The sequence below is a fragment of the Fusarium keratoplasticum genome, chromosome 1, assembly GCF_025433545.1.
Source record: "Fusarium keratoplasticum isolate Fu6.1 chromosome 1, whole genome shotgun sequence".
In the NCBI taxonomy this organism is placed as follows: domain Eukaryota; kingdom Fungi; phylum Ascomycota; class Sordariomycetes; order Hypocreales; family Nectriaceae; genus Fusarium; species Fusarium keratoplasticum.
Window position 1 is genome coordinate 418,312 of NC_070529.1, and position 27,930 is coordinate 446,241.

Below are 27,930 nucleotides of genomic sequence, written 5' to 3' on the forward strand. Positions count from 1 at the left end.
AAGAAGCGTAACTGGGTCAACTTGATAGAGGTGGGTGTTGTGAAGGACGTCGCATGACCGTGTTGCGGTGCGGTTGACCAGGTTTATCAAGACACGTGCTCCCGTGATGCTCAGAGTGGTGGGCAATGACAGACTCAGCACTCTAATTTGAGCGACAGTACTCAGCAACCCGCGGATAGCATCCGATTGCCGGCCCTCTCTGGAGGAATTCGAACAAAGAGTTCATCTTACAAAGTCAGGGGCGCCAAGGCCGCGTGACTCTGGAGCCGCCATCTCCGGGAGGGCGAGCGACCGGCGGCGCCATCGCAAAAAGAGATTGAGGCTAGGGCGCCGGGGGATGCTTGATGATTTCCCAAGGATTCCAGCAAAGAGGACCCTCCGGTTCTAGGGGAACGACGCCCGGGCGAGGCGAAGTAGGGCGTACCGCGCTAGTGGGCTTCTCGAATTTGAACCGACGAGGGGGGAAAAAGGAGATGATGATGATGGATGAGGGGGCCCGGCCGAGTGGTGATTGACGACCATGATGGTGGTTCTGTCAATCACTTGTCACAGTTATTACTCCGTGACGATTTCACGATACGATGGATCTCTAGCTGTCTCATCACAGTGCGATCCACCGCCATCTGAGAAATGTCGTTGGATAGCCAGACAGGATCAAGGAACAGGGACCACAGAGGCAACAGTGACAACGCCTCTCATCCAGTGACTCTTCCATCTTCAACGACCCCTCTCCCAGCTATCGTCAACCCAGGCGGCCAATCTCCAGGGACCCGGGTCCTCCCAAGGGCCACCGCCAGCCGGGCCTTGGCCTTCGCGGTTGGGACATGGGACACGAACGGCGACCCAAAGGACCGGGGAGAGGACCCCCTGAAAGATCAGGCCCCCTGAAAGGACGGCCCAGGCGGGCGGGTTGGGATCACCCTGGCTTGGAGACTTGGTTTAGAAAGAGGGGCAATTCTGGACAAGCAAAAGGGGGCACCGAAGAGTAATCCATCATCTGAGTTGTGTGTGTTGTGACGATAATCTTTTTTGTGCTTTGTTGTGGACAATGACGTGAATATTCACATATGAACTGGAGAAATGCGAAGGTGAAATGGTGGGCGTCGTCTCCTAGGTTACGGACAATAGGGATCTCCCAATGTTTTCTTTTGTTTCTAGCCCACCACTCAATGCTAAGCTAGAGGCACAGCCGAGAGAGTTCACACTGTACAACCAAGTCTGAGCGTATGAATGATTGGCTTCCCGTCCGACGGGCCGCTCTGCTGGCATTCGGGAAGGCTTGTTGTTGAGCAACAACAAGAGACACACAAATTCGAAAATCTGCAGAGGAAGAGTCACGTCAGTCGCCCTGCATCCGCTCGGATACAACGTCGACGGGCTCAAGTAACGTCCGTGCAAAGGAAGGGGAAAAAGTGAAGCGGGTTTCGAGAGATCCAGAGCAGTCAAGTCCGAGCCGCACCTGGATCTGTGTGTCCCGTCCGTCTGTGTGTGTGCCTCGTCTACATACACGTGGCCGTGACATGGACGGGATGTGAGCTGGAACGATTTGCATTAATATGCATTTTAATTGAGGCATCTCAAATCTCCTCTGCAACTAAAAGCCCCCTCTCCCCTGGAAATACAGCATCCCCTCTCCTTGTCATATTCCCCCTGTGTGGGAAATGGAAGTTTCGGCAAAAGTGCGTTCGCCTGTGTTTGTCCCATCCGGCACCGACGCAGAGGTTCACTGTTCTCGAGAAACAAAGCAAGCAGAGACATTGATTTATCTCGATATGGAATAGAGAAGCCCGAGCGCGCGCGAACACAGCAGAAGAAAATGGGTTCATCCCACACATGCAAGTTCCATCTTTTTTGTGCTAGGTAGTGCCAGCGCAAGTGTAAATTACACGAAAAAACGCAGCATCTGTACTAGCCAGCACCGGGGAGAAGAAGCCGGGTCGCGTGGGAAAGGGGGCCAAAAGCTGCAAGATGGAGCGGACGCAAGATGATCGTTTAGATTTCGTGAGCGAGGCCAAGAATTCTTTTTTTCCCGGTCGGGGAATAATTGTAATAATAGCATGCATAGCGGGACTGTAAATCTCGACTCTTTTCCCATCGATCCATTCATCACCCCCTTTCTTAGCCCCCAGCTTCAGCGGTGCTACCCAGTCATTTCAATATGAGACGATGTGCAGGCTGCCTCTCGGCCGACCGTTGCGGTCAGTCTGAGGCCCTGTTTCAGACCGGACGGTCGTGAGTGCATGGGCAATATTATAGAATTTCTGTTATGGTGTGGTATTCGGTGGTGGTGGTGGTGAGGATACAAAAAGAGGTCGTTTGTGGACATGGGTTTAAAGCTGTTATGCACCTCGGCAATGGGACATGTACCGTTTGTCAAACCTTGTGCAACAAGCCGCATCCATTACGGGACTTGAAGTCGACGGCTACTGAGTCAATCGGGCTGCCTCTGGTCCTTCCGAGTCAGGCCAGACGGTAGAACAGAGTCATTCTCCAAAAAGCCATGGGCTTAAAGCCTGGGCCCCTCAAAAATGAGTCGTCCGTCCATGGTTTACGCAAGTCATGGAAGCGAGAGAGAGGAACATGGGTGCCGCGGGATCTGGGAGGCAAGATGCACAGCGGCAACATATGCACAACATAATATTCATTGCGAGATGTTCCTAGACACGCATATTCCTAGGTAGGTATCTAGTCTAGTTGAAGCCAGCACAAGATACTCACACAACAATGGTCTGTGTCCACGCCAGCATCCCATCTCCGACCCACCAAGAGAGAAGCTCGCACTGGGCTGTCAGGGAGTGGACATGTCTACCTCAAGAGCTCACCTCAGCTGCTGTCGTCGTTGCATACCCGTCACGCGGGAAGTACCTCGCAGCCTCTACAACACAGCCAAGCATCCAATCCCATCAGCTATGAGAGGGTTTACTGGCCAGTGGATCACGGAAAATGCAAATTGTAGCTTCTTTCTTTAGCTTGCTAGCGCAGGTCATCACCACCCAAGAAAAGGAGCCCGCCCCCCCTTGTAAAAAAGAGTGAGGTGTCGAGGTGGAGAGGGGTCCCTCCCCACAAAGGAGAAATGCGCCTAGCAGCTCGATGACGGGACACAGCAGCAAGACAAGGCGAGTTGCCTACCCATGGATGGATGATTGTTGACTCGCTTGTCGAATCGAAATGGGGCTTCTGTGCATCCATCAGCCAACCGATCTCCGTGACATGCCAGAAGGTAAGTTGTCAACCGCGATACATGCCTCTCTCGTCCCCTGCCAGGAACCAGCCTCTGTCTGTCTCCCAGTTCTACCGTACTTTCAGGCTCAGGGGACGGCAGACTCCACAGTGGGCTTTCTGGCAGACATCAGCGCTGAGGGTCCACAGTAAATGGCGCTCTCCAGGGCCATCTGCGCTGCCAGTCGTGGAATACTGAGGTTCCCAGCTGGAGAGCTCCAGGGACCACAGTGCCTGGTCCCTGCCGCGTCACACGGTGCACCCCATCCCACCCCCCGTCCGCGTACAGTCCAATCCATCCATCCCAGAAAAAAAAACCGCCTCCACTCGTGCCAGACCAGGCCAGGCCAGGCTCTGCAGAGGGCAATCCGATTTTATTTCCCACGCAACGGGAACCGCTGTCACCTCCCCAACCACGTCCTGACCCCCCCGTCTCCCGTCTCCCGTCCGCCGTTTCCCGTTCCAGAGATCATCACGGACATACATTTGGTTAGAAACTCACTGGTCCCCATCCTCATCTCATCTCTTCCTCCTTTCTTCCCTTCCCCCCTCCCTCCTCTTTTCTTCCTCCTTCGTGCTCTCGATTTTTCTTGTCGACGACCTCCCCTCCTCCCTCTTCTTCACTCGTCGAAAAAGCTTCACCAAGCTTCCTTCCCCCCTCTGTCGCCGACGAATTACGAGTTTGGGTTCCGAAGAAGAAAAAAAAAAGAGGACGAGGCGGCCGCGCGAACCTTGACCCCCTTTTCGCGAGTCACATTTATTCGTTGGTGGCGCTTCTTTTCGGCCTGCTTCCCTCAGTCCCAGCCAGAAAAGTCCTACTACCTACCCACGGAGTATCTTGGCTCCCGGCGACCGACCGACAGGCGATCAAACCGTGACGCTCTGACGCTGCTCCGCCACTCTTCTCGAATCCCAAATCCAGGGACTCGTTTCGTCTCGGCCTCCTTCATTGCGTTGGCTGTACAGTATTTCTTGACCACCCCCGTTGTCGCCACTTGAGGATACCATACCCAATAGTGCCCTCTTCGACCGTCGCGCTGTTCTTGTTGGCTGAGGTTTCAACTGGACCCGGCCTCTATTTCACACCGACCACCCAACCAAACCGCTTACAAGCTCTCCCTCGGTCGCTTGTCGCCTGCCGTCGCAGCTGCGTCTCGTGCAATCCAGCTTGCTCGCCAGCTCGAGATATATCAGGCAGCACATCATACCCCGTCATCCGCCCCGTGTCCAGTTCGCTCCATCCCTCTCTTGACCTCACCGCTTCACGACCGTGACGACTTTCGGACCCACGAGCCCTAACGATTTGATGCCGCATTTTTACCCATCTATCGTTTCCGAAACCTAGTCGATACCCCGCGACCTTGATTTTCGCCCTGCACAGTGAGCAAGGCGCCCTGCATATACCCTCGCATTCGAGATATTTGGTAGAGTCATCTGCTGGTACGACAGCAGTCATTAGCCACGCTGGAGTCAGTAAGGACCATGACACAACAACCACACGATATGGGCTACCTCGACTACGGGACGTCGACCAGTCGCTCCCCTAGCTCGTCGAGGCCGACATATGCCGCCGGCGGTAATTTCGCCGCAGGCCTTTCGCTTCCTCGCCAGTCACAGCGCCCCTTCGACGCTCCCCTAGGCTCATCCGCCCTCTATCCCGCTGAGAGACTTGGTGGAGGCTACAACCCCCGTGGTATGGACGGCATGGCTGGTGGGATGCAGGGATACATGTTGGATAATGGCCAGGCCTGGAGCTACAACACAAGCGGCGTCGCGACTGTCAACGGCGCTGTCAACGGCCCCGGCCGACAGAGGAGCGTAAACCGACGAGCAGCTCTTCCTCAGGTATGTGACTTCACCATGATGTGTGACGTGACCAAGCTTACGCGGAGATAGAACTGGACTGACCACGGCGGTCTTGGCATCCATGGAGGTCTTCAGCCTTTTTCAGGCGGGATCAACAACAACCCCATGTCAAACGGTGGCCTCCGAGTTGACCACCCCGGCTCTCACGGCTCTCCGACCGATCTTCGATCGACGACCTCGGACAACGACCAGCTCATCCCTACGGCTATTGTGATCAAGAACATTCCATTTGCGGTTCGCAAAGAGACTCTTGCCTCCATAATGCTGGAGATGCATCTCCCGCAACCCTATGCGTTCAACTATCATTTCGACAATGGAGTTTTCCGAGGTCTGGCTTTTGCCAACTTTCAGTCTGCTGAAGATACTCGCATGGTGATTGAGGCGATGAATGGTATGGACGTCCATGGTCGCAAGCTTCGTGTGGAATACAAGAAGATGCTCCCTGAGGCTGAGCGGGAACGAATTGAGCGCGAGAAGCGTGAGCGCCGTGGCCAGCTTGAGGAGCAGCACCGCGCCCCTATGCTGCACCAGCAGAGCTCCATTCAGTCTCTGGGTGGTCTCTCGCAAACTCAGCAGCAACGGGGCGGTACCTCTCATCTCGGTAAGTCAGATGTCTCTCAAACTCAATGCATAGTGCTAACTCCGGCAGGAGACATCGACTTGAATGACCCTCAGACTCTCGAGTTTTACACCGAGCTGGTTATGTTCCGCCGCGATGATTCTCGCGAGATCCTGGTCTTCCCTCCTGGCATTGCCCCTGAGCACCGACGATCCATTCACATTCTTGCCCATCACATGGGTCTTGAGCATCAGTCGATTGGCGAGGCCGACTCGCGACAGCTTACCGTCCTCAAGCGACAGCAACCTTCGCCCACGGCCAACATCCACAACCAGCCCGCCACCAGCCTGGACATGCACAAGCGTGGCCTCAGCCGTGCTGCCACTTTTGACTTTGCTGCTGATCGCGAGACCAGGGCCGCCAGCAGCACCTACTCGCACGTGCTTGGACGCCAGGGCCCAACGCTTGAGCTCCCCGGCAGCCCCGACGGCAACGGTATCCCCAACAACCTGCGCGCCGCCAAGAGCTTTGCCGACCTCCGATCCTTTACGCCTAGCCCTTCGCAGGCTTCTTCCAGCTACCTCGCCCCTGCTGGCATGAACAACATGACCAACTCGACAGCTCGCTTTGGAGACTACATGAGCGGTACCATGTCCCCCTCTGGCCACCCCGGCAGCTCTGGTACTCCTGGCCCTAAGAATGAGTCGGCACTGCTCGGCAGTCTCAGCAGCTTGAACCTGGGATATGATTCCGGGGCCATTCCCAACCAGGCACGAAGCACCCCTGGTGCGATCGGCAGCCAGAGACCCAGCAGCAACTCCAAGGGTGCCCCTGAGCGACAGCCCCGCGGTCCCGAGTGGGAGACGACTGCTGGATTTTCCGGACGTCGTGCTAACGGCCACGTTGCGCGCGGCAGCGGTATGTAGACCTGAGACAGGAACCGTTTTGAACATGAACTTACTCTCTACAGATTCGTCAGACAACGGTGCGCGAGTGGGCTCCAGCTCCACCAACGCCTCGCGATATCACTGATTGTGTGTCGCCCTGGGCCTGTCAATGGGCCACGACCTGACGGACCTGGACTCTCGAGGGTCCCAGGTAGCTCTGCGCGTACAGTTACGGGTTGACGACAATGAATACGACGCATTCCGATATTTGCACTGCACAGCACAGTACAGCACAGCATTTTGATTTTACGACTTGTAATACCGACACCTCAGGGTTTGCCCCATTGCATATAGTTTTACGTGGGAATGTTTTTTTACGACCTTGGAGACGTGGATGGGGAAGGCACAACAGCAGCTACAGCCCCTGAAGTGTGGCCGATTTGATGATGATGCCAACCCGATGAGAGAGTATGGAAATGGGATATCATATCAGGATACAGGACTCTGTTCAACACTGGGCAACCAAACAACGGAAGGTCACGCACGATACGTATGCCAGCGGGCATAACATAACCTGGAATACCCTCACATGTACCCCGACAAGACCTACGACCATTACTTGACGATTATGACGCTTTTACGACGTTACGTCTAGACAGCTACACCGGCTTCTCCTCATCAGGCTGTGCGAAGCGTCAGCCAGCGATGGGAGGAGTTGCCTCGGCGACTACAATTACTACTATACCCACCAAACAAATAATTCCTGTCTGGGCGCCGCCCGTGACATGACGGCGACGACGAAGACGAACACATGACGGCGCGAGAGTCCCGACTCGAGCGTCGAGAGGGTTGATGGGAGGAGAGATGGATAGGAGGAACACAAGTTGGACTGGAAAAGAAAAAAGTTACAATCCCTGGAATTTCTGCATTGTTGTTGATTTACGCTGGTTTTTCTTGTTTTTGTTATGGATTTGTATGGGTGTGGATTGAATGGAGCCTCTTTGCCCTCGACTAATTCTGGATCTGCCTGGACGCGAGATGCCACGAGAATGCGAAGAGGGTTTCTGGTGTTTGTGAGGCTGCATTTGTTGAACTGGAGGATATCTGCAGATGGTGGAGGTTGGGAATGCATTTGAGATGTCGAGTATGCATGGCAAATGGAGACGAGCTAAGAGAGAGAGGTGCAGATGCATGCTTGAGTTGCATGATGTATGCCTGTTTGGCATTTGTTGAAATACATACGTTGTGTGATTTTGTTCAAGCGATTTGCCTTGGATGTGTACGTTAAGGTGAATGTTGAGGTTATTGATGACGGCGAGCATTTTGGCTTTGGCCTGTAAGTCAAGCAGAATAAGGAATCAGATCACCACTCATTTTGAAGCAGATTCATTGTGAAGTGCCTCGTTGTTTGTTACCCAGAGAACTTGCCTTACCACGATGAATATGTGAGGCAGGGCAGATGACAGTTCTCAACTCAATTAAGCAGCGGCATCAAAGTTAATGCCGTATACCACCGCTACCTTAGGCATACGGAAAGCATCCATCCATCTTTCCATTGGTTCCAGCTCTGCAGCCGATTAACCTCTGGTGATGCAGTCCTTGATAACCGAGCTGGTATTCCCGCTTATTAATAGCAAGCATCCATCCTGTCACAGCTGATGCCTGAAGCGGTCTAGTCAGGGCATCAACACTCATGATAGGGCAACCTCTCTCTTCCTTATCCATCAAACAGTGACGACGTCATCCTTGTAAGAGAAGTTGGACTCATCATCTTTTCATCATGGCGAGCTTCATCTCTTCTCTGATGCCGTTTGGCAAATCTACCGCTCAGGCTGTGGCCCTGCCAAAGACGAATAGGCAGTGGACCACGGCGCAGGATGGGGTTGATAAGATGACTTTTGGGGAGGGCGTTGTTGCTGAGCCCAAGGATGGGGAGGTTTTGGTCAAGATTCATGCTGTGGCTCTCAACTATCGCGATACTGAAGGTGGGTTGACAATTTGGTATGCTGAGTTGTTGGTCGAGTACTAACAGGTTATAGTCATTGCTGGTGACTACAACCACCACATGTCCATCAACGACAGCAACCCCCTCGTGCCCTGCTCCGACATGTGCGGCACCGTCATCGTGTCCCGGTCATCTAGATTAAAGGTCGGCACACGCGTCATGTCTATTTTCAACCAGACGCATCTCACGGGTCAAGTCACCGAGGCCGATCTCGCCTCCGGACTCGGCCTCCCTCTACCCGGTGTGCTGACAGAGTACCGCTGCTTCCCCGCCGATGGACTCGTCCCAGCACCTGCGTACATGTCAGATGAAGAGGCTGCTTGTTTGCCTATCGCTTCCGTCACGGCTTGGATGTGCATCAACGGCATGCGACCGGTGGGCCAACCAGCCGACGGCACCAAAAAGAAGGAAACAGTGCTCCTCCAAGGAACAGGCGGCGTATCAGTCGCAGGTCTACAAATCGCAAAGGCAGCAGGTCTCGACGCCATCATAACATCCTCGTCGGACGACAAGCTCGAGCGCGCAAAGAAGGACCTCGGCGCCGACACGGGCATCAACTACCGCACGCACTGGGAATGGCAGGATCCCGTCATGAAGGCTACCAACGGTCGAGGTGCAGACATCATCTTTGAAACAGGTGGATCTCGCACGCTGCGAAAGTCCTTTGAGAGCGTTGCTTTTGGAGGATTGATCAATTGTATCGGATACTTGTCCGGAAAAGAAGAAGAGCAAGACACTGGAGGAAAAGTGAGTGTTAGTGTCCTAGCGCTGAGGCGAAACGTCACGCTCAAGGGAATCCTCAACGGCCCTCGAGATCGGTTCGAGGAGATGGTGGCATTCTACGAAAAGCACAAGATCAAGCCCGTGGTGAGCAAGGTATTCGAGATGGAAAAGGCGAACGAGGCGGTCAAGTTTTTGGCAGAGGGGGGACACTTTGGAAAGGTTGTCGTGAGGGTTGCTGGTAAGGAGTAGATGGAGATCAAGGGGAGGGATGAACGGTGGAGGGATAGATTGAGATTCCTGGGTTAGATTATGATATACGAGTAGAATGTAGAGCAAGATTGTTTTGTTTGTTATTGACTTATAAGTGTTGTCTCAGATTGATCACGTTGGTGTTGTTAAGGGGGTATAGCATTCCAGCTTCTATCTGCCCTTGACCTCTTCCTTTATCCAGCATTTTAGTTTATATGACATGGTAGCTCCTTGCCTATGCCTTCATTGCATCTGATGACAGCATTCACACATCACAATGTGCCACAACACACAGACAAAAGCGGCACCTCGGCCTCCGCCGCAAAACCTTCTATTACCCAAATCCAAACCCAAACGTTTTAAACGAAACGGCCCGAAGCGAAACCCAAAGCACGCACAGTTCGGCCGTTAGATGTATGTATATGTATGTACAAGAACATATTTGAATTATGCTTGTGTGTATATCGTTCACAGCGCCTTGGGCACTACCCTCGCGTTGGGATCAACAAGGTCCAGCCTGCTGATCAACGGCGAAAAGATGAAATCCTGAACAGGCTTTAGGATGAGAACCATTCGGTTGTACCTCCATCCCAAAAGAGGCACCAGAGCTCCGATGAAGGCGTCGGTTAGAAAGTGGTTTGCCGTAGCGACGATGGTGATGATCATGGCGGCGGGCCATAGAGGTGCAAGCACACGCATGAACCGGTGGGGAGAGAATCGACACATGCAGACGGCAAAGAAGAGCGCCGTGCCAAAGTGCAAGCTCGGCATGGCCGCGATCGTGAGTTGAAACCTATTGTTGTTCCAAGCGTTTGCGCCTCCCGCCTTGCTGTGCAGAATATCGACGAAGCCATACTCCTGCGGCAGCAACCTCGGGGGCGAGCACCTCCAAACAGTAACGATAACAAACGCAATGGCATTATCAGCGGCGATGGTCCTCCTAATGCGGCGGAACGTGCTCGGCGGGAGGAACGTGTAGATGTAGACGAGGAAGCACACGCCGAGGCTGATGTGCGAGTAGTAGATCCTGGCGAGGTAGGGCATGAGCCACGCCTGCTGCGTCATGACGTACGACTGGAAGCGTTGCTCAATGTCGATGCCAAAGAGGTGTTCTAGATCTAGAATCTCGAGGGCGTGTTCTTGGGCGCGGGTAAAGATTGCTTCGTTGCCAGCAATCATTCTCGCAGAAAAGGCTCTAAGACCTTGATATATCCTACACTCGTCAGTCCCACACTTTAAGATGGACAATTCTACACACCAATAAGTCATGTTCCAGTACCAAATCTCGATCAAAAACGGAAACGCATTAAAAAACCTCGACAGCAGCACAAACACCAGATTCGGAGCCCTCCTCCTCACGGAAGGCTCGGGTTGTGCGAGGAGCGATGGTTTCAACGGCGGAGAGTCGACATAAGCCTCTCCTGCCTCGACATCATCCTCTAGACAGTCGGCATAGTCTTTCCGGTCATTCCGGCGTCTGTTGATGAGGCATCCTGCTGTGAAGGCGAGGACGATGACTGGAGAGGAATTGTTATTATGTCTGGGATATCTTGAAGGGGGGAGAATGGGAGAGGGACTTGCAGGCTGGTTCGACGACGTTTTTTAGGTTGTCAGGCATGATTTGGAGTTTCTGTCAAGGAATGGAGATGTCTCGAGTTGATGATGTATACTTAAAACCAGACCTAATCCCCCGTTTATCTAGAAACGAGTGCAGAGGGGAAAAGGAAGTAATAAAAAGCCAAGAGAATGGATGAAAGAAGATACAGTCAGAGTAAATAAAAGGGAAGAGGAAGGGGGAAAAAAGGCACGAGACACTTGGCGATGCAAACCTACTTTTTACCTGGACCTGACCACCAACCACTCACGCAATGCAATCGCATCGCATCGCATTTGTATGCAGGCCCTAGCCTAGGGAGAGAGGGCGTCTACCTTCCGACGGAGAATAGCAGGGGGTGGTGGACTTGATTGACCGGGGTTCCGGTACTTGGCTCTCGCTCTGCTCGCGTGGTCGATTACGCAGTTATACGCGCGTGTTTCATGGCTTGGTATGGGATGCTGTTGGCTGCATACTGCGTATACACGTAGGCTGATGACTCCCAACTCTTACTCGCATCATGTAGGATTCTTGAGCCTGTTGTTCTCAAGGTTGAATCGATAAGCTTATTCCCTCCAAGTACATACATCACACGAGAGAGCCTCCCTCGCTTCCTCACGGATGGGCCCGAGCGGGCTGGCCCCCATGAAAGGTATCCAACTGCCGCTCGACGCTAACGATGAGTCGTTGACGTAGAAAGCGTGTCACCAACCCCAAGCACAAAGATTCCCTTTTGGTCCGCTAGATCAAGTCTGGTAGGGTTGCACGTGTGGCGGGTAGATTCAAGAGCACACTCTTGGCTACAATTCAAGCTTTCATCCAGATCTTTTCCAAGAAATCAAGACATTATCGTCTTCGTCTTGGCAGGCACAGAATGTTAAAGATCCATCATGGCAGTGGATACCCATCGGCGGCTCGGCCTCGAATACAACCCCGTCCCTCCGAGATTAAACGCATCGGCGGCCCGGTACTGGAAACGCCGTCTTTCGCTCTCCGCGGGAACGGCGTTTTACTACTGTCATGCATCCATGATGTCGATCGCGATGCAGAAAAGAGAACACCAGGGGAGTTTTGTTATCAGTTGTGTGCCTCGGCATGTTGCTCATGGCATGACATGACCACCATCAACTCATACACAGCCCCTGCCCAGCCAGCGGACTTGGCTACAACTCCGCATCTCTGTGTAAGAGGGAGGCGTTGCAATAGCCCCCTATCCCTAGGGCTGACACAGACTGCATGCGGAAAAGCTTGTCTGACAGAAGCTTCAAAACAAGCAACACGAATGTCACTGGCGGGCGTTTCGACAATGGATCAGAAGAAGCTCAATTGGCAAAGTAAAGGGCCAAGACAAGGACTGGGGTCCGTGCAGGACGTTGTCATATCCGTAGGTTCCGAAGAAGCAAGGGAGAGTCGTACATACAGTCATCTGATTGGTTCGTTCAGTAAGCTCGCTCGCTCTCCTCGGGTTGCGAGTGCGAAGCTGAACGTCGGATTGTTTATATTTGCCGAGAGCGAAGTTGAGCGAGTTGTGAAGTGGACTGTTGATCTGATGATGGCACATGCTTATTTCTGCGGATCAATTACTACAAGTGTATAAATGGTCATCCTAGGACGATCCTTTGGCTTACGGTATACTTGTGTCTGGTAGATATCTGAGTTGTCACAGCTCAGTTGCGGTGAACGAAGCTGTATCATGATGTTAATTGGCTGCAGTCACCACCATCAAGACTCGATTGTCAGACTACCTACATCAGACACCATCATGTTCCACAGCTGCTAGTCCACAAATTCACGAATAACAAGTAAAGATCCGGGCTTTGCTGGCCTAGCCTTTCCTCCTCAAGTCCCGAGAAACAAAAGGGACGCAGTTAGACATACCAGAGACTCTTTCAGCCCAATAGTTAGGGATCTTGATCCAAGTCTCACCAATACTCATCATTTTAATGGTTGAAGGCTACTAAGAGGATTATTATGCTGGCCACCAAATGTAAATTATTGATTGATAGAAAGCTGGCTACAAACAAGTCCAACCAACTTGGCCTTTGCGGGTATGCCTCTCAACAAGAATCGATTATTAAAGTACACGAGACACCATATTTGATAGCAACTGGCGAATAGATCCACAAGAAGTAAATAAATATTATTCATTGAAAAATCATCATCCAAGTCCCCTCTCCTCTTCGGCACCGTGGATAAAGAGAGCCGCTGACTGACTTGGTATTATTACCCACCGACTCAACAATCGGGAATCTCGAGCAAAATCCACCGAAGCGGATGGTTCTCGAAACAAGTCGAATCAAGCTGAAACCCAGGAAAGTCCCCTTGAGGAGATCAGAATTTGCTGCGATGGTCGCTGCCTGAGAGGGGGAGGCCTGCCTCGTAGTCCTACTGGACCTGCTCTTCTAGCTCGGTCTCGGGCAAGATATGGCTATCGCTTTCAGCGAACCTAGGGCAAAAGACTAATGTTAGCCTTGATATGGGTACCAACCTTGTCAATAATTTCGGCCTAGAATACCTTGATGCTGGAAAATCTGTCTAATAGTCAGTATATGGGGGTGTAAGAGAAAACTTGCCTAGTCTTAACCCACGGTGACAAGAGCGATGAACTGGCTAGACTGCTCAATTTCCGCCTCAATCTTCTCGATTAGAATGATCATCTGCCCAGCAGAAAGCCTTCAGAGGCAGACCTCAATATCTTGGCCATGGAACTGCTCAAGGATAGTGTATATCATTCCTAAACTTCTGTCCTCCATCTCGAGTCAATCCCCTGGATGCCTCGAGCAGAATCGATGCATCTCCCCAATCAAACTCAATAGACATTAGACTCATCCGTTGATCTCTTTAAACTCACAGACTCGGGCATATTCACAAAAAGACTATTCTTGTCACCCAGCAACAATGACTCAACTCTTCTCAACAACCTTCAAGCATATCAACAAAGCAGAGCATCAAACTTTGCGTCCTGGCCAGGCTGTGTCTTGATAGACATAAATTACCTGCTCCCCTCCGGTTCTGTTTCCAAAACAACTTCTCTTCTCCATCATCTTCACGTTTTCACAGACTCTCAATCACAACTTCATCTCACATTACTCACTTCCAATTTCAACTCTCGACGCAAGACTTGGTAGATTAAGACATACCTACTTGCCATCACCTTTATATTACCATCATCCATCAATCACAATCACAATGATGAATCACGTTCAGAAACTCCTTGGCAAGACCGCATTGGTCGCCTGCGACTCCGTCTCCAAGATGCACAAGAGATACTGCGGCAGCCGCCTCGACAAGGCCTGCCAGCAAGGCTCGGGCTACATCAAGAGACGAGCTGCCAAGCGTCAGCTCCAGCAGCAGCAGGAGCAATTCTACCAACCTTTTCAACGCCCAGACTGCTACATCCTCCAGAAGCTAGACCCTTCTGCCCTTCTCTGCGTCGTTGGCTTTCTCCCCCTCGACACGCAGGCCGTTCTCTCCCAGACGTGCCGGGCCATGAGAAACATCCTCAAGGTTCCTGAGCCTGGCAACCTCCCATACGTTGAGCGGGTCGACTACCTAGCCAACTTGGCCAAGGACCGCGTCGACTGCTGGGTCTGTGACGAGTGCGTCAAGATCCACAAGATGCACCTCGTGGACCGTCCTCTCTCGACAGTAAGCGGTAACTGCAAGAGAGTCGACGGCTACCACAACACATCCTGCAACCTCGTTCGCTGGCGAAAGCACTTCTCCCTCACCAGCCAACACGTGGAACTCGCCCTCAAGTACACGCGCCTGGGCAAGGACAAACTCGGCTGGAAGCACAGGCTGTACCTCGAAGAGGTGCTCAAGCCTCGCGTCTGCCGCGACAAGATGCGTGATGTCGACGGGCTCAAGAAGAACGTCACATGTCGAATCGAGCCCAAGGTTATGGATGGGAGATTCCTACTTCGGACTGAGTGGACCTACAGCTTCAAAGACGAGGAGAAGCTCACCGCACAGGACGTCTGGAGACTGCTTGGACGCCAGGGTGAAGAATGCTCATGGTACGAGATGCGGTATGGCGAAGTTGGCGTTTCACAGGAAGGTGATGACGACTGTTCAACTTGCCATCGCTGTCTCTCTCGAGCAGCCACCAAGCGAGCTGTTGAGAACCACAACGTCGACGTCGAGGGACACGACCTCAGCAGCCCAACCGACTATACCTTCCGTGTCGAAGCCGGCAAGGCCAAGTTGATAGCCTGGCAAGACATTGGCAATGGTGTCTCGCCCATTGATCTGGCGTGGACGAGAACGATGCTCACACAGCCCGATGACGATTGGGTGGGAGAAGAGGATGAGATGGAGGATGTGGACTTGAGAATTGGGCATGGACCTGGGGATGTGCGGGGTTTGTTTGAAAGCAACTAGGGTTGCCTTGAGAGGGAAAGGGAAGAAGAGGATCGTGTTTACTTTCTGCCTTGTTTGTTCTTGCATTGCTTGGAGCTTGGTGTTTAGAGGCATACCCGCAAGGGTCAAAGTTTGGAGTTGGAAAAGTCATGGGTTTACAGTAGACTTCTGCTTTCTATCAATCAATGATTGACACTTGATAATCAACATGTCGACTTTCAACGTGAAGAATGATGATTGGGGCGACAAGTTTTGAGAAACACCATGGCCGTTGATTTCATAACCCTGCTTCCATCAAGACTCTATAATAAACAATCACATCAACCAAGCATCACAAAACATATGCATCAATCATTCCAACACCCCTCATTATCATTCATCCCCCTATCAACTCATACATAAGCTTCAAGAATCCTTCACTCCCCTTGTCCGTCCCTCCCCCCTTTCCCTGGGGTATCATGGCATCGCAACGTTCAGAAATGTGAAGAAGGAAAGAGAAAGAAAAACCCAAACATTTCCTCCAATGCATGTGCTCGCGTGATGCAATCCCAAATGACAATGACATGCATGATCCGCTGGAAAGACAGTCCAGATACTTCCTAGTAAATGCAGCACATGTATGTCCACCAACCCAAGCAAGTCCCATCGCATATGGTTCACCCAAATGCCCCATGACGGTAGCTCTCTGAGATGTACACTGTTTTGTTTTAAGCATGACCTGTCTGTGATTGTCATGAAGGGCCGCGTCTCCTTGGCCCGCTTTTTTGACAGCTCCAACAATCCCGGGATAAACACACGAACTCTATCGAGCCCGTCACGTAGATCGCCATGGTGTGAGCCATCAGGATTCTTCACAGAATCTATGTCAGATCGTGTTCACTCTTAGCATCCCAATTACTCGTAGCGTCTCGGGGCGCCGAAAGTGTCCAGAACCTGCTCAGAAGTTCGCACAATCCAATCCAGCTTGGTTCTCTCGAGGTTCGCCAGGAAGGGATCCGTGGGGAAGCCGTCCTGGATTCCACCGAGGAGAGGCTGGATGCGGCCGATAAGGAGTTGCATGGTCTGGGTTGTGCTCTTGATCACATCCCTAGCTCCTTGCTGCTCCCACTCCTATTCTGTGTTAGTTCATTCAACCAACCAGGGACACCATAACTCACATAGACCGGAAGATTGCTGGCAAAGGCTCTAAGGGCCATCTCAATCCACTCAACCTCCTCCTTCAAACGAGCATTGGGCTTCAAATCCTTAGAGATCGTGGCAATAACAACGAGCAACATCAGAGGCGGCAGGTTTTCGAATTTGGTTGCAGGGAACCGGCAGAGGCATCGGCGGAAGATCTCCTCTTCGCGTCCGCTCTGGATCCACTGAATCATAGCATCCTGATAACGTCCTTCCTGAATAGCCTGCTCAATGATTCTGATGCGCTGCATCAAGTCGTGATCCGCCTCAGGCTCCGTCTGGTTTCGCTGGCTGGCATATGCACCAGCAAGGGCGCTGACGCTGGCTGTAGGAGCAACATACTCAGAAGCCTGCGCTGAGGCCTGAGGGCTGGTCATTTGCTGTGACCCGCGCATGTACTGGGGGCTTCCCATGTACTGTTGAGGCTGGCTGGGGGCCTGGCTCGGGTGGTAGCTGCCAGCATGGCTGGCCTGGGCATGACTCTGGGGACCAGAGTTTGCGTAACCGTGATGAGGAACATTGTGTTGTCCGTGACCGGTGTTCTGGGGAACACCCGGAAGCTCGTGGACGGGCTGCTGCTTGAACTTGAGGAACTCGGCCTGAAGAGACGACTGAGAAGCCGCCATGGTCGAGACCATGTCTGTCAGGCGAGTGACGTAAGACAGCAGCTGGTCGATCTTGGCCGCGTCTGCAACATGCTGGGCCTTCATCTGTTCAAACTGCTCATGGTACTGCTGGTGTAGCTCGCTGGCGACACGCTGCGACGCCTGAGTGGTAATGTTAGTGAAAGTAGGCGTCAGTCGCTGTGCCAGCGTCGCCAACACCTCCTGTTGAATGCTGGTAGCAACAGTAGCACCAACTCGGTCAGAAATGGCATTGACAAAGTCGCCAGAGCGCAGAGACCTGTTCAGCGCGTGAGGCAGGGAGCTCTGAATCTCCTTCTGGACAGACGAAGAAACATGAGGCTGAAGCTTGTTGTTGAGCAGGTCAGTGACTGCCGCGCCAGCCTTCTCGCCAATGGCCGGGATGACCAGTTCAGTAAACTGGTGGTGGATCAGGGCTTCCAACACTTTCTGGGTGTTCTCATTAAGCACCTCAGAGACCATGTCGAGCAGCTTAAGCTGATGTTGGTTGAAATTCTCATCTCGAACACGAACATCTTCTTCGATCTTGCCGTGGAGGTTCTTGAACGAGTTCTTGAGAGTCTCGGCCATGTTGGCGTTGAGGCGAGCCTCAAGGCCAGAGATGGCAGACTCTAGCGCCTCGGGGGTGACTCCGGGGGCGACTGCGTTGTTTGCACCCTTGCCGTCCTTGCCAGAGCGAGGAGTGGCTCCGTTGGTTGAAGCATCGCCCTGGTTGGCAGCGTTCTTCTTCTTCCGAGACTTGCGCTCGGGCTTCTCCGACTGTGATTCCTTAGCCGACTGGATAGGCGTCTCAGCCTCCTTCGGCTCGTTCTTGAGCTTGACGGCCTGGGCAGACTCGGGTCCACGCTGAGTCGCGTCGCTCTGCGGGGTGGCGAGGAGCGTATCCTTATTAGCTCCACGGTTCACAACCCGGACCGTAGCCTCCCCGTTGCTGGTCGGAACAACAGGTTCGGCCGGCTGGGGCGCCTTAAGCTTAGAAACCGTGACAACATTCTGGCTGACGGCGTCGACAGCGTCGAGGACCTTGTTGTCCTTGGACCATCCGAGCTCAGTCTGCTTCACGAGGAGGCAGGCCACTCCCTTGGAGTGCATGGCGTACAGCTCAAACAGAGTTGGTTCGTCGACGTCCTGGACCATGGCGGGCGTGCCGAGGATGTCGAGACTGCGCAGGATTCCGCGGTTGGCGAAAGAGTACTCGCGGACGCCACTGATGACAGCGGTACTATCTGGCTGGGGAATCGAGGCATCTTGAGCAACAAGGCGCTGAATGTATTCAGCCTGAGAGACACTCTTCAGGTTATACTTGGGCGCCGAGAGGTGTGCAAAGTAGATCGAGTTGCGCGTGGGATGACCAATGACAATCATGCCAGTGGCCTGGTGATACATGACACTGCAGACAGCGTCCGACTCCTTGCTGTGAGGGAGGTTGAATTCCTGCACGGGCTTACCGAGAGCAAGATCCCAAAGCTGGAGAGTGTGGTTTTGCTTCATACCAACGATCATGTACCGAAGGGCACAGCGCTTCTGATAGGGTCGCTGCTTGTCCAGTAGCAAGACAGAGGTGGGCCAGGCCTTCTCACCCTCGGGTGTGGTAGCGAGCGTCATGAGGGGCTCCTTGACCTCGAGAGAGGTCTGGGCGGGCATGGGGGCACGCGGGTCGGAGTCCTCCTTGACGGCGGTCAGGTCTCGAACATCCCAGAACTTGACCCGACCAGACTTGTCAAGAGATACAATGACAGTGTCATCCTGGCTGAAGGTGAAATCCTTACCCGCCTTGCCAGTGTTGATCTTCAGAGAGCACTGCTTGGCAAGAGTCTCGGTGTCGACAACTCGATCATGGCCAGGCTTGAACAGATTGTTCTGGAGGATGTAGGAAGGCCAGATGAGGTTGATGGACTTGCCGCGGCCGACGGCGAAGTACTCGGGGTGGTTGGTCGAAGTGCGAGCACGCGTCTTGAGCACACCACCAGGGGCGTCACCCTCCTGGGAGCTCATGGGGGGAAGCGCAAAACCGTACTGCTCCATGTGGGTATCTTCAATGTGGTCCTTCTCACCCTCACGAATCTGGACCCAGTAGACGGTGCCACTGATACCAGTACCAATGATGGCCTCTCGGTGGGCGCCGTTGTGGTCGGGAGGAGTGACAGACATGGCGACGTTGAAGATGCGATCCTTGGTGTCTGTAAAGATCTTGGCGTCCTTGCCATCTTCCTGGCGGATGACACGCAGACCTCCCTGCTTCGACATGCCGTAAGCCATGTAGTTCTCGGTGGCGGTGTACAGGTTGCGATCGATCTGGTCAAACTCCTTCTTGAGACGAGCGATATCCATAATAGTCTCGTCGCGGAAAAGAGGGCGAGGCTCAGTGCCCTCCTCCTGAAGAGTGATGGAGATCCAAGGCTTCATCGGGAAGTTGAAGACTCTGACGGGAGGAGTCTCCTTCTCTTCAATGACAACAATCTCATCCTGATCAGCACTCTCCCAGCTATCAGCAACGCCGTGGGCGGCCTCATCCACAATCTCTCGAACAGTCTCGGCAACGTCAGATGGAAGATTATCCTCGAGGATACCCTCATTGTCGTCACGTTCGAGCTCAGCCTGGATAGCCTGAGCGGCGGCTTGAGCGCTGTCTTCGAATTCCTTCTCGGACTTGGCATTGAGCATGTCGTCAAGGTCCTCGGCAATTTCAGCCTGGGCCTGCTCATGCTCCGCACGCTCCACCGCCTCGCGGGCGTCCTGGTCAACCTGACCGGCGATATCCTCAACAGCCTCTGCAACAGTCTCGGTGGTCTGCTCGACGGGAACGTGGTTCTCGAACTCGGAAGTGGGAGGGGTGCCGTGCTTCATCGACGGGTGAGAGTGCAGAGACGAAGTGCGAGTGGCCTTGCGACGAATCTGATGGGGAGAGACATAGCTACCACGGTCACTGCCATGCATCGAGTGCTGCGAAGCAGCAGGCGAATCCTTCTTCAGAATCTGGAAGGGCATGGAGCCGCTAGGTGAATGAGTAGCGTGGCTATGAGGAGACGACTGAGCTTGCAAGGTGCCCATCAACTGTTGGTAGAGAGCAGCAGAGACATCAGCCGGCGCCTCCTGCGAAGGCGTGTAGTAGGACTCGGTAGCATTGGAAGGCGGGTGTGCGACATCGGCATACGACTCGGCCGGGTAGTGCTGAGGGTTCGAGTAGGGGTTAACAAGAGGCGGATGGAAGCTTTGCTGCTGAGAATAATGGTGCTGCTGGTAGGGGCCCTGGAAACGGGCAGGCTCAGAAGCAGTATTCTCGGGAGACTGCGGAGTGAGATTGTTGGAGCGCGTCGACTCGGTCAGCATAGGCTGCTGCTCGCCCTGGCTCGGCTTGGGGCGATTGAGCAGGTTGAGAAGGTAGGATCGCGTATCAGCAGGAGGCGAACCATTGCCGAAGGAGTTCTGCGGCGGCTGGGGTTGCTGCTGCTTGGCTTCCTCGGCCTCGTGCGCACCACGCATCAAAGCAGCCAAGAGACCGGTAGGGTCAGCTGCAGCGGGAGCAGGCTGATGGATCTGAGCAGGAAAGGGACCCTGGATGATGTTGGGCTGGTGCTGAAACTGCTGCTGGAATTGCTGCAGTTGGAGCTGCTGTTGCTCCGGAGACATCTGCTGCTCCTGGGGCTCGGGCGACTGGCGGTCATCATCCTGGGATTGCGGCTGCGACTGCGGCTGCTGAGGCTGCTGCTGCTGCTGGCTCTGAGCGTGGGCTTGGGCGTGCTCGCGCGCAGCCTGGTTCTGCAGCTGCGAGGGACCCGGGCCACCGCTGAACTTGAGCAAGTTGAGCAGGTTGGCAGTGCGTTCGGTACTGGAGGGCATGCTCATGTTGTTGACGGGCGGCGTGGGAGCCGGTGGCATGTCCAGATTGTCCATGGCAAGTAGGCCAAGGAAGCTGGTGGCGGTGGCGGACTCAATGAGAGCTACCGCGCGTGGTTGAGTTGCGGGTGGAGGAAACGGGTAGGTGAATTAAAGATAAGAGTCAGAGGGCGGGAAAAGGTGAGGCGAAAGGCAGCCCAAAAGAAGCGGAGACTGGATCGAAGCAGCAAGCAACACGGGCCGATCCGATTCCGAGGGAGCTCCAAGCCACGAGGGAGAGGAAGGGGAGGAAGGCGCAAAGGAGAAGAGCGGCAGAAAGAGACAAGAGGTGAATCTATGTGCCGTCAACTTCAATGGGGAGGAGGTTCGTAAGGATAGAGGGGAAAAGATTGCAGAAGCGCGGTGATGATGATGAAAGAGTTTGGGGTGTTTGGTGTCAAAAAGGCAGAAGGCGACGGTGTATCCGTGCACCGACCGCTACGCTACAGCTTGTTTGATGGCGGCGGGTGGGCGGCCTGAGGAAGCAGCCTCACTTTTGGTTTTTTAGCTGGTCGAAGGAAAAAAAAGGCTGGCGATGGGAAAAGATGGGGAGGAAACCAGCCCACGCACATTGACGCACCGACTGATGGCAGCCCAAAGCGCCCACGTTGCGTTGCCGCCCGAGCCCAGGCCCAGGCAATTCCGATGGGATGTTCCCACCTCACTATTCCCCGACTGTGTACCGGCACAGCAGCGCAGCAGCAGCTTTGGGGCTAGAGCGAGAGTGACGTGGTAGATCTGGGATGGTTGGTTGTCCGCTAGCCAGCGTGGTCAGTCAGGCAGTTTGAATCTTTTTTTTTTCTCATGTCTCTCTGTCTTGAGGTGAATTGCTTTTTGCGGGCGGAAGCGAGCGCCAGCGGCTGAACGGATTATCCGCATGGGCGTTTTTCACGGAGACCCAACCCAACAGCTTCGCATGAAGCTCCAGTTTCCCAATCGCGATGCTCAAGACCCTGGGGCTGGCTGTCCAGCCGTTGGGAAAAGAGTGAAAGCCCCCTTGTAATGGGGGGCGTTTCAGTGAACCGGTTCGGCCAAGAAAGTTGGGTGCTGCCAACTGTCAACCCAGCTCTTCCCCGCCATTTCATTGGACGACCTAACAATTCCTAAGACAAAAAAGAACACAGCACGCGGTGATTGGTGACACGAATGCATGGAAGAAAGATGATCTCTGGCCTTGGGCTGGAAAAGTTGTCCCCTGATTCAGAAAGCAGCAATTAAGACGTGCATGTTGTGGCGGACGTGATGCTGCCGGCCAGCCACCACCACTCTCTCCACTTCTCTTTTGAGTCATACTGATGGAAAGTTGTTTCAAGTCGGCTGAAGTTTGCGTGCAACGGTGCACTTGATAATTATCTGCGTTTTGTGCAAAGACATGTCATTTGGTATGGAGTGTAGCTCGTCATGATCTCGTAGTGCAATCTGCTAAGTCACTGGATTTCCCTGGTCCCCGCTACCCCAACAGCCACAACACATTCCCAACTGTTATACATACAGAACACCAAGAGCCACAGGCTCAAATGACTGCTTCAGATGATGTCCCCCTAAAAGAAAGTCCTTAATATATAACAAACAAAACCACTATTGTCGACAATTTCATGTAAATCTTCCCCAGACCGCCCCAACTTTAATCGACCTTGATCGGCACTTTGAAGGTCCCCCAAGAGCCGCAGCCGCACTAAACCCAATCAGTCCAAATGTGGCACGCCCTCTAAAACGACGTAACCAACAAAGTCCAGCATTTCCTCAGTCGCAGCGACTCCAAAGCCTCGGGTCCCTCCTCTGACATCGCCACAACATATTTCAGTATCGCTTTTGGCATGCGCCCACGCGCGACGACGCGCTTCAGATCCTACAACCGTATAGACTCTTCGACGACATAGACCTTTCTTGCTGGGTCTTCATCTTGCCCCCCTGCGCTCGCCTCCCGAATATCCTCCTTTCACATGCCGCGCCGCCTCCCATAGCGTGACCCGGCCGTCCTCTCGCTATCTCAGCCATTCTCCAGACTCCTAGCGCAAATCTCAACCCGCTACCGCCAAAATGTTCTGCCTCCGAAGGTAACCTCACCGTCTCTTCTCACCTCGTACCAAGCTAACGCTCCTCCAGCTGGCTCCCTCTCCTCTTCATCCCCACCAACGCATCCCCCGCCTTCATATTCCTCTTCTTCATCTGCACCTACTTCCTAAACCGCCCCTGCGTCTACTGCTCGATCCTCCTCCTCATCCTCTTCCTGACCTCTTGCAACTGGTCCGACCGCTGTTTCTTCGACTTTGGCAGCAACTGGTTCCTCCCCCGTCCGGGAACCCCGACCCATATTCCCGGGGCCGATGACGCCGCCGTCGACTTCAACTCGACCGTCTTTGAGATGGTGAACACCACGGCTTCTGCTATCACAAAGGCCGCCAGCGAGGATCTTGCTGCGAGGAGGGCCGAGTGGACCGGTCTGGGTATCGAGTGGCTGCGAAACCTCTTGGGCAAGAGGGAGTGGAGGATTGATTGTATGGATATATACGTCCGGCTGTGATGGACCAGACAGCTTGGTTGGATTATAGATCTACAGAAGCTATAGGCTTCACGCGGAAGCACGGTAATCATGGCAAGGCGTTCACCATGGGCTCGATACATTGCATGAATGGACCAAGAAAAGGAACAACTGTTTGGATGGACCACTAATAGGATCATATAGCATTCATATGCACACACATCATTCACAAATGGATCAAGAGCAAGAGTCGTGTAATAAATGTACCAATAGTACAGAAGTAGTAGTCTATTCTCATCATATGAACTAACATCCATAACAGGTTCCCAATTATCTTATCTACCCTCATGCATTGCTTCATTCAATTCAGACTTCCTAAACCCATCGCAGTCTTTCGCTACCTAACAGCAAACCAGACAAAAAGAGAGACATTGCCCATTTTGTTTCATCAATCAGAAAAACACAAGAGCGTCCTTAGGTATATCCTTCGTAATCACTTACATCACGGCATGGAAAACGTTGGCCCTCACTGGGCTCCCCCATCCCAATCCTCCATCATGCTTCAGTTCCAAGGCAGTTCCAGGCGCTCCGCCTCGGCGTCCAGCTCCTGGCGGCCTTCTCTCGTAGGGGGCGCAGCCTCCTTTCGCGGGACCTCGAGGTCAAAGGCCTGGTCGACAGGGGCCTCGATCTCGAGATATTCGAGGGCAGCCTCTGAGCTGCCCAGGGGGACCTGTTGTTCCTTCCTGCCAGGAACCTCCAGGCCCATCTCCCTCTGGTGTGCCTTCTCTTCGGGACCAGCCTTGACATACTGCGTCTCCCGCGAGACGACAACCTCGGTCGCGGTCTCGGTGACCTTGACAGTGGCAGTCTCCATGGCGGTCACTGTCTCGACGACGCGGACGACTCGCTCCGAGATGAGTGTCTCGGTCTCAGTCTCGCGGCGGCGAGGTGGGGGAGCATAGACGAGGTCCCGGAAGGGGTCCTTTCCACGGCCACCTCGGGGAGGCAGGCTGCAAGAGGCACAAGGGTCAACGGACTCTGCAGAAGCAGAAGCCGTGGTAGAGCGAGAGCTGGCGGCGCGGGACTTGCTGCTGGTTTCAGCCTTTTCCTCGACAACCTCGGGCTCTTCCTCGACGGCGCTCTCCTCGGGGGCGACGGTCTCCTCCTTGACGATGGGGCTCTCTTCAGGGACTTCGGCCTTCTCTGAGGCGATGCTCTCCTTGGGCAACTCAACACTGATGCTGCTCTCCTCGACAACAGTCTCTGCGGAAGCAGTCGCTTGCTTGATAGCCTCCGCTGTAGGAACCACAGCTTCTTGCGTCACCGTAACAGTAGGCACCTCAGCGTTCCTCACAATTGTCTGGAACGTTCTAGGATCCTGTGTAGGGCCGGGGCCTCCTCTGATAGCGAGCAAGAGAATCAGCACGCTCAGAAGGCCGATGAGAACGTTTTTCTTGTCCTGCATCAGCACGCGCGCAGACTCGGCCAGTAGCTGTGGCAGAGAGGCACTCTTCATTGCTTTTTGCCGATCCTCGTTCTGGGGGTAGGTCTCTCCAGAGGGTGGCATTCCCTGGTAGTTGGAAGCACCGGGCTGGCCTCGCTCCGTATATTGTTGATCATGATGTTGAGCGTGCTCTGGGAAAGATTGTGCGTGCTCATCCTGAGCGGGAGCATCGCCATAGATTTCCCTGTATCTCTCTTCATCTCTCCTCTTACGCTCCTCCTCGTCCTTGATGTCTTCAGGAGAGATGGAAGCGCGAGAAGACGGAGCAGCACGAGCCTGGGCGTCCATATGTGAGACGTCGTCGGGTCCAAGGCTCATTCGTGATTCGTCAGCCTGGCTTCTTCGTTCATGCTCCTCCTGGAGATGTTCGTCCAGGTCCTTCTCGAGTTCGTCAAAGGACCGGTCGTCGGTATAGTCCTTGGTGATATCCTCGGCAGCCTTCTCGCCCACCGGTTCTGTGGTGTCCGCGATGTGGCTTTCCTCATGGTCGCGGGTGATATCATGAAGAGACTCTTCGCGATGAGAATCCTCGTGACGTGACTCGGCATGAAGACTACGCTCCTGAAGGTGAGACTCCTCGAGATGGGATTCGCCTTCCGTCAGGTGAGACTCATCCTCACCAACATGACTCCGGCTCTCGCCCCGTCGCTTGGCAAGTCGTCCCCTCTCCCTCGACTCAAACTCCCTATGCTCCTCCTCTAACCTCACATATCGCTCCTCCTCCTCGGCTTCTCTCATGGCCAACTCCCTCTCCTGGTCGGCCTCCATCTGGACGAGCTCATGCTGAGCAACAGCATCAACCAGCGGCTCAATCTCGACGTCGACACGCTCCATCTCCTTCCAGCAGGCCTCCCAGGCACCGCCACGAATCAGGCCGTTGCTCGCGTATACCTTAACGCGGAAGATCTTGCCCTCTCCAAGAGACTCGTAGCGGATGTCTGAGCGGCATGTCTTGCACCAGTGTGTCTTTTCAGGCTGGCTGCGACGACTAGATCGGCGTGTATCAGGCTCATCATCATAATCAGAATCCTCTTCAGATTCGCTTGACGACTCGTCATCCAGAGTCATGTTGGAGGGACCGAGATAGTGGCCGCACTCGAGAATGCGAGCCCGTCGCCTCACGGGAAGTTCAAGAGCCTCCAGCAGCCGCTCCTCGAGAACCTCGTAGTCGTTCTGAGGATGGGGCAGGAGAATACCTCGCTCGACTGTAGTATCACCCATGCGGTCTTGCAGCGTTCGCCAAGCATCACGGATAGTCTTGGCTTCCTGGCTCATATCCTCTGGGTCAGCATTCTCCAGCACGTCTCCCCAGGGCCATCGCAGAGGCAGCAGGGTGACATGGAGAAGAACCAGAGGCGGCGTGGATCTCTTAAAGCGCGGCGGCGTCTTCTTGGGCGAGTATTGCTCTGAGAAGCGGGGAGATCCAATTCTAGAAACAGTTGGCAAAGGTGCTCGTCGGCTAGAACGGGGAGATCCCAAGACTGACGCAGGAGGGGAGGACATCTGCATGGCCTTGACAGAGGAAGGTGACCTAAAGGCAGGTCGTGGGGTGCCTCTGATGGTAGGGATAAACTCGTCCTCCTCTCTCTCATACTCGGAGATGCCTGAGATGCCGGAAATACCAGAGATGCGCGGCGACCTGGTCATCCTGTCCATGGCTTCCCGAGCTTTTCGATTATCAGTCTCCGAGATGGAACCTATCGAGCTTCGAGGGCTGCGGTCGCTAAACACATCATCCTCGTGCTCGTGGTGGGAGCTGTTGTCCCCAGCCTCGTCCACACCGCCTCTTGTGCCGTCCTCGACCGACATGTGAGCGTCTGACTGACGGGCACTTGAAGACTCGGAGCGAGAAAGGTAGCCGGTCTCGTCTGAGCCGGAGTAGCTGCTCAGAGAATCTCTCTTGTCGTCGCTGCCAATCTGCGAGACGATGTCGCGGGCGGCCTTTTGGATGAGAGCCTCTGTGCGGTCAGAGTGCCTGCGGTCTGAGAGGTAGGATCCGGAAGAAGCAGAAGAGCGTCGAGACTCGGAGCGGTCTGATTCGCTCTCTGAATGTGTCTCTTCTTCTTGGTTCTCAGTGGTGGCTGCTTCCTTGGTCTCAGACACTGCAGCCTTAGCCTGGTGTTCCTCGGACTCGTCCTCAGAAGAGATGTAGGAATCGTCCGCTTGTTGTTGGTCGTCTAATGAGGACTCAGGCTCTGCCTCAGCCGGCTTGGGGGTATCTTGGTCAAGCTCCTCAGTATCTTGCTGGAGCTTGTCCTGTGTGTCGTCCTCAGCCTCTGGCTCTAGGATGGGTGATTGTTTGTCGTCCTCGGGCTCTGTCGGTGTGACAATGGGCTTGCCGTCCTCCTCTGGAGCTTCAACCGCAGGCTCAGCCTTAGGTTCAGCAGGCAATTGGGACTCTTGTTCAGTATCGATGTTGCTGGTGGTGGTATTGTTCTGTTCTTGCTGTTGCTCTTCCGCCTTTGGCTCCTCGTGGCCTTTGTGTTCGTTATCGTCCATAGGATCGCTCAAGCAAGAAGGGTCGACGTGTATCTCGAAGTCGAGGTCCTCAGCCCTGTTGCGTCGGGGCATCTGAGGGCGGGCGGAGGAGGGTAGCTGTCTTTCGTATGTGCGCCGCAAGGTTTGCAGTGACACACACACAGGGGAAAGTAAAATAGGATGATGCAGAAGCGAGAGTAGAATGGGTTCTCTCCTGGGATGGTGCAGGTATTATTTTCGGTCGGTCGTCAAGCTTAGCCGCCCGGGTGCGTGTGGCATCGGATGGTTGGTCGAGGCAGTTGG

The 27,930-nt window shown here is 54.0% G+C and overlaps 7 protein-coding genes across 7 annotated transcripts; 4 read left to right on the forward strand and 3 right to left on the reverse strand.

The window, feature by feature from the left end:
- Nucleotides 1-4,701: 4,701 nt before the first annotated feature.
- Nucleotides 4,702-6,676, forward strand: NCS57_00014300 (uncharacterized protein; the record flags this gene model as incomplete). Its single annotated transcript, XM_053050234.1, has 4 exons — nucleotides 4,702-5,064; nucleotides 5,116-5,686; nucleotides 5,735-6,562; nucleotides 6,615-6,676. 4 exons carry the CDS (start codon nucleotides 4,702-4,704, stop codon nucleotides 6,674-6,676), a joined length of 1,824 nt encoding a protein of 607 aa, XP_052918749.1.
- Nucleotides 6,677-8,311: 1,635 nt separating this feature from the next.
- On the forward strand, nucleotides 8,312-9,508 carry NCS57_00014400 (uncharacterized protein; the record flags this gene model as incomplete). Its single annotated transcript, XM_053050235.1, has 2 exons — nucleotides 8,312-8,516; nucleotides 8,571-9,508. The coding sequence occupies 2 exons, from the start codon at nucleotides 8,312-8,314 to the stop codon at nucleotides 9,506-9,508; spliced, it is 1,143 nt and encodes a 380-aa protein (XP_052918750.1).
- Nucleotides 9,509-9,976: 468 nt separating this feature from the next.
- On the reverse strand, nucleotides 9,977-11,126 carry NCS57_00014500 (PAP2-3 domain-containing protein; the record flags this gene model as incomplete). The annotated part of the gene is made up of 3 exons (XM_053050236.1): nucleotides 9,977-10,721; nucleotides 10,767-11,025; nucleotides 11,090-11,126. The coding sequence occupies 3 exons, from the start codon at nucleotides 11,124-11,126 to the stop codon at nucleotides 9,977-9,979; spliced, it is 1,041 nt and encodes a 346-aa protein (XP_052918751.1).
- A 3,165-nt stretch (nucleotides 11,127-14,291) lies between these two features.
- Nucleotides 14,292-15,485, forward strand: NCS57_00014600 (uncharacterized protein; the record flags this gene model as incomplete). Its single annotated transcript, XM_053050237.1, has 1 exon — nucleotides 14,292-15,485. The coding sequence occupies one exon, from the start codon at nucleotides 14,292-14,294 to the stop codon at nucleotides 15,483-15,485; it is 1,194 nt and encodes a 397-aa protein (XP_052918752.1).
- An 873-nt stretch (nucleotides 15,486-16,358) lies between these two features.
- On the reverse strand, nucleotides 16,359-21,181 carry NCS57_00014700 (uncharacterized protein; the record flags this gene model as incomplete). The annotated part of the gene is made up of 2 exons (XM_053050238.1): nucleotides 16,359-16,574; nucleotides 16,622-21,181. The coding sequence occupies 2 exons, from the start codon at nucleotides 21,179-21,181 to the stop codon at nucleotides 16,359-16,361; spliced, it is 4,776 nt and encodes a 1,591-aa protein (XP_052918753.1).
- A 2,022-nt stretch (nucleotides 21,182-23,203) lies between these two features.
- Nucleotides 23,204-23,687, forward strand: NCS57_00014800 (uncharacterized protein; the record flags this gene model as incomplete). Its single annotated transcript, XM_053050239.1, has 2 exons — nucleotides 23,204-23,220; nucleotides 23,270-23,687. The coding sequence occupies 2 exons, from the start codon at nucleotides 23,204-23,206 to the stop codon at nucleotides 23,685-23,687; spliced, it is 435 nt and encodes a 144-aa protein (XP_052918754.1).
- A 520-nt stretch (nucleotides 23,688-24,207) lies between these two features.
- On the reverse strand, nucleotides 24,208-27,720 carry NCS57_00014900 (uncharacterized protein; the record flags this gene model as incomplete). Its single annotated transcript, XM_053050240.1, has 1 exon — nucleotides 24,208-27,720. One exon carries the CDS (start codon nucleotides 27,718-27,720, stop codon nucleotides 24,208-24,210), a length of 3,513 nt encoding a protein of 1,170 aa, XP_052918755.1.
- Between the last annotated feature and the right edge of the window lie 210 nt (nucleotides 27,721-27,930).